We start from the raw sequence: 11,224 nt of genomic DNA on the forward strand, positions 1-11,224 counted from the left end.
CACGCATGTGAACGGACATACACACACGCACACGCAGTGTGCACAGTCAATTTTGCACGTTCTCAGGAACACACACACGCTCGCTCACACACACACAAACTTGAGAAGTCTGATAGGCGGGTAGCCTGTGAACAGCGCCAGGCCACATGATGTCGGGGGGAGATTTGAGAAGGCTTATCTAAGGATAGATAGAGGAGCGGGCCACAGCTGTGCTGAAATGATTTATATGGCCAGGAGCCCCACACACATGCTCTCTCACTCACACTTTTTTCATGCCCGCATACACAGACACGCAAGTGCAGTGACATGTACGGTGCTCGCACCACACAAGACACGTACTGTACACACACACACACACACACACACACACACACACACACACACACACACACACACACACACACACACACACACACACACTTTAGAATTACATGGGACACAAATACGAATGCTGTAAAATCGATTTACACATTTGTCTGTGACGGAATCTGAGTGGTGTGAGTACATTATTGCTTTTGTGTTAGTCACAGTGCTGCATGAGAGACATTTGCTGTACAGTATCTCTCTCTCTCTCTCTCTCTCTCTCTCTCTCTCTCTCTCTCTCTCTCTCTCTCTCTCTCTCTCTCTCAATAAAAAAAACAGCTGAGAATACCACAGCGCAATTCTTGCCTTTTTTGTTCATAAACATCTTAAGATAGCTCTCTTTAATACAATAATAGTTGTATTCTTGTCTGCGTCCAGTGTCTTAATTGGTAGGGGTGGCACCCAGTAGGGTGGTTGGTAGGTTATCGCGTTGTGAGCGTGTCAATCTGCTATTCTCAGCGATAGCTGCTGGGGTTTAAGTGAATACAAATGATTAATCATCAACACAACTTAATTGCCGTTATTAAATAGGCTACCGTAATCTTAGAAAGATTAAAGGTATAGAGGACCACAGGTCAACAACAGCTTTTATCGTACTGAAATCTGGCATGTGCTATAGCCCAATAAAATGACCCCACCCGTCCACCCCCACCCAGTAGAAAGGTCATGGCTATGCCCCTGTGTCTGTGGCCAATTAACTGCATGTCCATTTGGCAAAACGTCCTATGCGGAGCTATTTGCTCTGTGGCGAGAAGCAAAGGTGTCTGTCTGGCTGAGAGGGCTGCCTGCGGTTCGCGGATAGCTACACCTCTGCGGAAAGACTGTCAACGCACAAGGATCTGTCACTGCGGCCACGCAACACCTTCACACCAAGTCCTAGGCTCTCTCTCTCTCTCTCTCTCTCTCTCTCTCTCTCTTTCTCTCTCTCTCTCTCTTTCTCTCTCTCTCTCGGATGCCACGGTGTGATTCTGTAAGGGGCCTTTCAGCTGCTCGGTGTACGTAGAGAGGCGCACCATGCCAGTCCCACGCGGAGTCATTCATGATTTCTTTGTTTTAAGTTCAACCCATTAAAACCGGGAGAGAATATATTCTGTGTTCATTTAGATTTTGGCTATAGTACGTCGTCGTCTGTCGGGTGGACTGGAAACCTCATCATGTCTAAAAATTTTACTTTTCAGGATTCAAAAGTAGAAATAGTAGCAGAGCTTGTGGATCTGTTACTTTTGATTGATGTTTTTGTGTGATGCTGTAGTACAGTGGTTTTCAACCAGTGGCCCGGGGACCACCAGTGGTCCCTGAGGGGGTTCCAGGTAAATGTTGGAAAGTTGGTAATCAACTGGACTCTTATAGATCTTTAACTCTTGAGCGTGTAAAAAATAAATTACCTAATTAAGTCTACACAATTAGAATAGTAGAATGTAAAATCATTGTTTTATTGATTAACATTTGCCTGTTATCTCTCCTAATGGTACGTACCAACATCAATACAGCATGGAATTGTGGACACAATCTTATCCAACGACAACAAAATATTCTTTAGTTTTGGGGTCTGAGAGGCTGAATCTCATCCAATGGTGGTCCGTTGGATGAGATAAATGAATGAGTAATGAATAAATGAATAAATAATTAACCTTAATATGAAAAGTGGTGAAAAACACTGCTGTAGTATGATCGACTAGTACAGGGGTTCTCAACCCGTGTCTCGCGACCCCTCAGGGGGTCGCCAAATTATTTTTGGGGGTCCCCAAATTATAAAAAAAAAAGAAAAAGTTTTTTATTTATTTTTTTTCCCAACTGAATGGATGGAAAATTGAAAATTAAGAGTTTACATGGTACACATATAGTACATGCATACACCTTCCTAATGATTATATCTGGTTTCAGTATTTATTTATGGTGTATTGTCTCTATTATTAAGGTTATTGTAGCAGTCAATTTATATTGGGGGTCGGGAGGGGGCGGGGCGGGGGTCCCGAGACATTGCCAAAGCATTTCCGGGGGTCCCCGGCCAAAAACGTTGAGAACCCCTGGACTAGTGCATTAATACAAAATAAAAAAACACACACACAAAGTTAAATGAAGGTGATTAGAGGTTTCTGCTCGACAACAAAGATATAGCCTATATAGCAAGCAACATACTGTAGGTTTCAACATACTGTAGGTTTTTCAGAAAACTGATTTAGAAGACATTTTTTTAGATTGATTGATTGATTGAAATATTTATTAACAGTTTGCAGAATTACAGTACATTTCAAGCACAAACTCAATACAAAGACTGTTAACTGTGAGTGGACGACCCAATTAAGCATTACACTTGTTTACAAGAGGGTCCACCATGTTCAATTCATCAACACATTTAGAGACGTACAAATAGACACTTCTATATAGTCAAAGAACAGAACAGGAATTCATCATAGAGGTAAAAAGGGAAAAGAGACATATACAGTGAGGGGGAAAAAAAGGGGGGGGGGGATTCAGATTTTTAGACTGGGCCTCAGGTCTTATTGGGTTACTAATAACTCCTCCCTCCACTATACAGTATACAGTATACCTGTGTCTTTCTGTGTCTCATAATGACACGTCCCACACTGCAGAGGACACGTGTCATGTATGCGTAAATGTACAATGATAAATACTCCTATAAGACAACTAAAAGCAGTTCTGCACTGTTCTCGCTCAAATGTGAATTCCCATTTTTTTCCCCCATGAAAATATTTATTTTCTTTAGTCTGTATTTGCGGAACATTATTACTACATTAACAATGTGCCACCTGGAGCCAACTACTGTGGCTTGAAACTTAGATAGCATTTTATGTAGACATGTAGCACTATTATAGTATATAATAGTTCATTTATAGATATTCCACTGTTAGGTTCTTAGCTTATATGTATGATTCATGATGACTATTTTTATATATTTGTTTTTTGTTATTGCTTACTGTAAATCGCTCTGGATTTAAGAGCGTCTGCTAAATGCCTAATTGTAATTGAATTAAACCTCTCAAAGTCTGTCTCTTGTAGCAAAAACACAAGAGTAACTAACATGAATTGTACAGCCAACTAGTGGTTCCATCTGAATGTACAGGTAGATCACAATCTTTTTGTTCGATTAATCGTGCAGCAATAACTGAAAACAAATCAACAATAACTGATTTGACAAAAAGAGAGGGGAATAACGAGGGGTCTAGAATAGAACCCTGGGGGACTCCGTCCAACTAATTGTATAATATTGGTTAATAAGGCCACTTGTTCACTGCTTCAGTGTGTGTGTGCTTACTGCTTTAGCGAGCTCTCATTGACCCCTTTTTCCTCTGTCAGTCTCACACTCATCTCATTGTTCCCATAGTATAATATAATATGTCCTTCATGTTACACCTGTGTTTTTCCACATGTCACCATGCAGACATGTCACCATGCAGGCCATGCACCCTGTGACCCTCGATCTCTTCACGGCTACAACCAGCACTGGTTAAAGACAAGTACTCACATTTGTTTTACTTAAGTAAAAGTATCAATACTACTCTTACAAGTAAAAATAAAATAAAAAATAGTAATAATAATCTTTGAGTACAAAAGTATTGGCATCAAAATACTACTTAAAGGAGAGTTTCATGCTAGAAGGCTTTCTTATTGGCTATTTCCCCTACCCCACCATAAGCCCTCAATGGGGCGCTGGGTTTTAGTGCTAATTCGCTCATTTCCATCGCTCGAAAATCATCACACTTTACTCCATAGTAACGCCGTTGCTGTGTTCCAGGCGTAAAGCTTAAAGTCTCGTCTAACGTGAGACTTCGCAAGACTTCGTGAGCTCCATGCAAATGGATGGAGCTCACGGACATTTAACCTAAATCCTATACAACCAGTTGACCTGCAGAGTCACCTGCTTCTCAATACTAGATCCACTCCTTTTTTCCCCTCTCTTTGCCGAAAATACAGGCTACAGGCTTTGCAAGTAATGCATTGTGAGCCTGTAGTTTAGTAGATCTATACAACTTTCAAGTGGTTAACATGGAAAAAAAGAACACAAATAAAAAACTAAATTGTAAAACATGAATTAGAATGTGGCTTGCATGGGTAATGTGAAGCCAACATCAATTAGGCGAAGGGTTTGTGTTACACGGGAGAGGAGAACCTTTATGACAGTTGCTCTTCCTGAAGGTATAAGAGAGTGGCAGGCTGCCAGACGGGTCATGTCGGACGTGACCGACTGGATCACCATGCTCTCTGTGTGGCATGTTCTCATGACGGCTGTAAAGGTGAGCGTCGGAGTTAAACATAGCCCTCCTCGGTCCCCAGGCCGCCACCCAACGGGGCATCGGTGAGAGAGGGCGGCAGTTGGCTCGGGGGTTTGGGTTACGGGGGGCTTAAAGTGTAAGTTAATAGAAAGTGTACAGTGGCACACGGGGAGGCTGACGTGCTGAACATTTTCTATTTTCACTCCTCATGTCCCTTTCCCCTCTGGAGCGAAAAGGGCCCTTTGCCTCCCCTCTGATGCGGTTAGCAGATGCACGCGCATTATTGCGGAGCAGGGAATTGAACATTCTCCATATACTGCGCTATAAATATCCCACTGACGTTTATTGTACTCGCAAGGGTTCAGGTGCTAAAACACTTGGACCCGAGTCAACTCAATCCACCTTTTCTGTCTTTCGCGGTGGTAGTGCGGCTGAAGAGTTTGTTTCTCGTTTTATAGGAGAAGTGTTGAGGGTGACGCACGGTGTAAAGACGTATACTGTAATACCAAGCAGGTATATGAGGAATTCCGATGGCAAAGGCTAATACTGTACTTCTCAGGCTGGGCGAGTGCAGATTTCACTTCAGTAGCTACAGCACCAGACAGTGTTTCAATTAGGGATGTACTGATAGAAAAACTGAGAATACAAAAAAAGACAAGAAAATAAAATAGGATTCGGATTTGGTGTAGATATAAAAAATACTGATACTGTTGGTCTGAAAGGGACTGAAAGTATGAGTAAGGTTTTATGTCCTTTTGGGTTCATAGTTTGTAGTGAGAATACAAAAAAATAGAAGAAAATAAAATAGGATTCGGATTTGGTGTAGATGTAAAAAATACTGATACTGTTGGTCTGAAAGGGACTGAAAGTATGAGTAAGGTTTTATGCACATCATGTCCTTTTGGGTTCATAGTTTGTAGTGAGCCACATATTAACACTCCGAGTTAAACTAATATCTGTGCACTGCCAATATTCATATAGACAATATTAAAGCACAAAATGTTTATTGTGCAATAATTGATCAAAAAACAGTTTGTGATTGTTCTGTGCAAAAGGCCACCCAGCTTTGTAAATTGTTCCATTAACATGGTTGTATTAACTTTCAATGACTTTGCATTTCACCGCCCAGGGGATAAATGTTTATTTGACAGTTCTTCACTTGGATGCATTTCCTAGTAAAACCGTAAAACCATGACAATCAAAATGATGTGTCAAGACACTACCGTAAGTCAGTCTCAATGTCTCCAAATGTACACCAGTGTTCACATCAAAACTGGCCTTAACCCACCTGGACACAAATTAAAGTATCTCAGTATGGTTATTTTACCTTTTTTTTATTATGTATTATTCATTTATTTTGTCACTGTTGCCAAACCAATCTCTCCACTACTTTCCAAGCCATACCGGAAGGCAACATTCAGGAGTTTTCCGAAGTCTCCTGAACTTGGAACGCAGCATTTTGAGTTTAACTAATTAGTGTGGTTGCCTATGGGCAACCATACTATTGTTCCCCTTACCTTTTATTTCTTTCTTTGTTTATTATTATTCTGTATAAACTTTATTTTGCAGTGCTACTCCTCCCACAGTTTTTGCCAAACATACTCGAGCCATATGTCAAATCGACCGGCTTCATCGGGAATCGTGTGCTTGTTGATTGATAAGAGAAATGTTGTATAGTTTAATTGATATTAATTAATTAGTGAATTAATTTTCCCCATTCACTTGAATGGGAAAATGGGAAAACTCACATTCAACTATTTGTTTCTCTGAGACCGTAAGGGCTGTAGTTACAACACTTGGAGGGGAGGTTCATAATAATTATCAAAATTAATTAACATATAATTATATCGGTCGGCCTCATGGTGGCGCTATAACAGCCCACTTTATGTTTTGCTATATAACTCTTGCACGGTAGGTCGTAAAATCAAAATTATTTTTTCCCTGGATTCCTTGAGTCATGACGCATCTCCCCATATAGTCCACGCCCATTTGCGTCTAGATAGATTTTCCGCCATTTTGAATTTTGTTCAAAACACACTTTTGGATCCGCCACCTACAGATTTTGTCCAAATCTCACAAAAATCGGTACACATGATCTCCGGACCTATTCGATTAAAACAGCACAGTCAGAATTTTGATCTTCCGTATCGTTCGTCCGTAATCGTCTTCCAAAGTTAGTGGGAGGGGCCTATTTTACAAAAAATGCCACAATTCACGCACGGAATGTCCGATCCATCCCAAATCTGAATCACATGTCGAGGGTGGCTTAATCAACACAGAGCCAAAAGCAATTCAATTTTCATCCATAGGGGGCGCCACAATTGCAAAAACACTTACCAGTTTGTTGCAAAAACATATTTTCGGGGGGGAAAAACCCTCCGAATTACTTACGCATGATCACAAGGGTGACTTGACATTGTCATTGGCTAGCCAAATTACAGGGAGGGGCCTATATCAGCCAGTGAGGCAACCACACTTTGCAATTTCCCAGAATTGCTTCTTTCTAGTTTGTTATGTCGTACACCGCATCTCCAGTAGATAAAGAGTGCTGGGTTGCGCCACGGAAAATAGCTGATCTACAAGCTCTCAACGCGTCACGCTGCGACGTGTTGAGAGCTTGTAGATCTGCTATTTTCACTATTCTTGCACCAACCCGACTATTGACACCTGCTTTCTTGCTCCAGTTTGACATACAATCAGTGCACTGGAACCCTCAGCATGTGAGTTTTGTGTGAGTATTAATTAAAGGACAACTTTTTTCCAACCAAGGTTCATGTTTTACGTTGTTATTAGAGAAAGGAAAATATGAGTTTTCTTTCATTTGCTGCTTTCTTTCGTTTTAGCGATTTTAGCTGTTATTGACAGGGAGGCGGGGGCATTTGAACATGTGGCTAAATATGTATGGCAGCCCCCTATAGTATCCCCCTTCACGCCAGTAGATCCCGTGAGCTTTTGTGGCCAGATGTAATTTCCTGGGGTCTAGTAGGACTATAGTAAATAATAATAAAGAAAACACCGTCAAATTTGGTTAAAGAATGTTCGAATGCCCCCGCCCCCCTGTCAACAACAGCTAACATCGCTAAAACGAATGAAAGCAGCAATCATCTCTTACTTCCTCTAACAACAACCTAAAATATGAACCTTGTTTGAAAAACAAAAACAAAGTAGTCCTTTAATATGCGTTTACTCATTCCAATCACCCATCATGCTGGCCTTATGGTTTGCACTTATTGTACATGATAATTTAATTTACATCCAACAATTTACCCGATGATCAACTGTGTCAGTGCGAATGGGAAATGTAGTCATGCACTGGCCAATAGAAAGAAAGACACAAATCTGTTTTGATTGGAATGTCAAAGAGGAATGAAAATTGCCTCTACACACCATGACAACAGCGTTAAGTGTTCTGCATTCTGTATGAACAGTGGAATAGTATAATTGGCCAATTGCCTTAACCGCATGAACCCTAGTGTCCCCAGGGCGAACATTATATTCTGCGAAGATGGCTGATCTACAGTACGAGCTCACGACACATCACAACGGGTTGTGAGCCTTGTAGATCGGCAAAGAGTTTGTGTAAATGGAGATACTAGTGAACCTATAGTACAGTATAAGTATTAGAGCAGTGGTCTTCAACGTTTTTCAGCCCAAGGACCCCCTATCTGAGAGACGGAGATGAAGCACTCCCACTATATAATTATACTTCTGTTGCAGATTTACCTTCATACTGTAGATTTCATAGATGTTTGACAGCACTATCATCAATGTTGAGTTTGTATTCTCAGTTTAACCACCATTCTCATTTAACACACTTGACCCTTAGCTTAACGCAGGGGTGCCCACACTTTTTGACTTGAGAGCTACTTTCAAAATGACCAGCTCAACAAGATCTACCCAATGAAAACATTATAATACCATTGCTGAAAATGGCTTTGGAATAGCGGCGCTGGCATTACATTTAAGACAAATGCACTTGGAATGGGAAAGGGGATAAATGGAATAGGTACTGTAGGCCTAGAGTTTTTTTGTATTTCATTTATAATCTACCGAGATTTGTGCACAGCAACACTCTTGAAAACTTGAAAAAGTATTGCATTATGGGTTTGAGCTGACAGGCCCTTTTTTATGTCAGTCAATCAATCAAGTCAACGGATGCCAAAAAAATATATATTTAAATTAAATATTCTTTGTCATGTGATCTACCTGCACAGCCTTTGTGATCTACTGGTAGATCGCGATCTACCTTTTTGGCACCCCTGGGCCTTAACGCCTTGCGCAAGGCATTGTGAGCTTGTAGATTTGCTATTTTTGAAAATAAATAAAAATTGAAATAGGGATGCTAGAGTTCAAGTGGTTAAATCATATCACACAAATATTTGGTCCACCCCCCCCCCCCCCCGTAGTAACTCTGAGAAGTAACTGACAACCCCCTAGGGGTCCCGGACCCCCTGTTGAAGAGCCCTGGAGGACCCTGGTCAACTAAGTGTGCGTTTTGAGGCTCTGTTAAGAGACTGAGGTTAGAGTTTCAAGAATTGCATCCAAGTAATTCAGAATACCTCATTCTGAATTTGGATTCCTATGCGCTCAACTCTCTGTACTATAATGTCTTTTAAGGAGTTTCGTAACCATTTCATTTCCTAATGCCAAACACGTTTTAATTTCCACATGGAGTTAGTTTTAGTTAGTTTCCCTTTCCCCTGGGGAAAATGGAAAAACACTAAAGTGAAACTATAGCATAGTCATTAGATAGTCAATGTCAGTGGGTCAGTGTCCGCTACAGATGATACTTACTGGGTCATTTATGAATGTTCTCCATCCGGAGGATTTGTATGGGATCTTTTCAGCAGATATGGTTTACTGTACTTTATGTTAAGTTACTTGACTGTGACCCAGCACCAGGTCAGATATCTTTATTTTGTTACAGTTTCTGAAGACAATAATGCTTCGGATTTCAGGTTGTTGCCCCCAGGGTATGATTCACAGCTGCCGCCCTTCTCTTTAAAATACAAGGCAATTGTTAGCATATAGCTGGATGCTTTGACCTTGTTTTTAGCCAATCACAGTGAAAGAGACATACTATAAAAGAGTCCTGAACAGCCATCACCAGCATCAACCTGCGTTTGCCTTCAGAGCTGACTTAACAAGGTATCCAGACATTCCAGACGCAGGAGCCGAACACTGTCATATAGCAAAGATGAATTTTCACGTTCTTCTAATCGTCGCCACCATCATAGGCAGAAGTAGTCAGCTGACACTGCAGGACTGCACTTCAGAAGGACAAGCGAGGCGTCCAGAATACACTGACATCGCAGTGACATGTGGCACCGACTCCATCAGTCTGGCAATCCAAGCCTGCCCTATCGTCTACACCGGCTACAACCAAACGCTGATGATCATGAACCATGTGTCGGACCCAGCCTGCAAGGGAACCCTGGATTTGTCTGCATCTCCACCCGTGGTGCGTTTCAACTTCGCCTTGAACAGAACCCATGCCTGTGGAAGTGTCTTCAGGACCACCAGCGCTGCCGGCACAGGAGTGTTCTCAGACTTCTCCAACATCCAGACAGTCAACGTCAGTGGCATTGTGCGATCCTCCGATCCCACCACAGGGACAATCACCTACAATGCTGAGATGAAGTACTATTACTCCTGCGCCTACCCCTTAGAGTACCTGATCAACAACACCCAGATTGATGTGTCAGCCTCCTCTATTTCATTGAACGACAACAATGGCAGCTTCATCAGCACCCTGCGCCTGGAGCTGTTCAGCGATAGTGCCTACACAACGCCCCTGGTGATGCCACAGAATGGAATCGAGCTGAGGACCAAGGTCTACGTAGAGGTGAAAGCCACCAACTTGACAACCCAGTACAACGTGCTTCTGGACCGGTGCTACGCCTCAATCTCCGCACTTCCTACCAACTCCACCTTCTTCAACCTGTTTATACCCTGTCAGGTTGACCAGCTCACCACCATGAACCAGAACGGTGTAAGCCAGAGCGCCCGCTTCTCCTTCCCGGCTTTCCGCTTCATGGAGCAGCAGAACGAGACCGTCTCCACCTACTACCTGCACTGCATCACACGCCTGTGCGAGGTCGCCACCTGCAGCGGCTTCATGGCGTGCAACAACAGGAGAAGGAGAGCAACGGACGATGAGCCAGCTGACGTCTCCCAACTCCACACCATCACCTCCCCGGAGATCGTCACCCAAGAAAATGTCATCACGGGCCAGCCCAAAACACACGATGCGAGTTCTTCTTCCGCCGGGCTTGGTGCTGCTGTAGGTGTTTTAGCCTTTGTGTGCATTGTTGCCCTCTGCATCGCTGCCGTCTTTTACAAGAAGCTCAGGATCTGAAAACAAACCTTCTCGAGCTGCAGGCGGGATAATGGGGCATCAGGCTATAGGCTAAATACTGTCTTTTGAGGTGTACAATATCCGCCAGCTTGTCTAACTTTTCTGGTGGAGGACAGTGCTTGGTTCATCTCACTTGTTGTTTGTTGGGGGAGATATTTGCTTGCCATTCATCATAGGTTAAAAAGTGTAGGACTATTTTAATTTTAGATGAAGAAGGAATGTGATTGAAATGTGTATATAGTTGTCAGTGTGTTTAATAGCAAAATTT

At 42.3% G+C, this 11,224-nt stretch overlaps 1 protein-coding gene across 1 annotated transcript; it reads left to right on the top strand.

Annotated features, from left to right (window-relative positions):
- Nucleotides 1-9,795: 9,795 nt before the first annotated feature.
- LOC306934987 (zona pellucida-like domain-containing protein 1) lies at nt 9,796-10,956 on the top strand (the record flags this gene model as incomplete). The annotated part of the gene is made up of 1 exon (XM_079517809.1): nt 9,796-10,956. The coding sequence occupies one exon, from the start codon at nt 9,796-9,798 to the stop codon at nt 10,954-10,956; it is 1,161 nt and encodes a 386-aa protein (XP_079373935.1).
- Between the last annotated feature and the right edge of the window lie 268 nt (nt 10,957-11,224).

Source organism: Electrona antarctica (genome assembly GCF_951216825.1).
Source record: "Electrona antarctica genome assembly, chromosome: 13".
Lineage (NCBI taxonomy): Eukaryota > Metazoa > Chordata > Actinopteri > Myctophiformes > Myctophidae > Electrona > Electrona antarctica.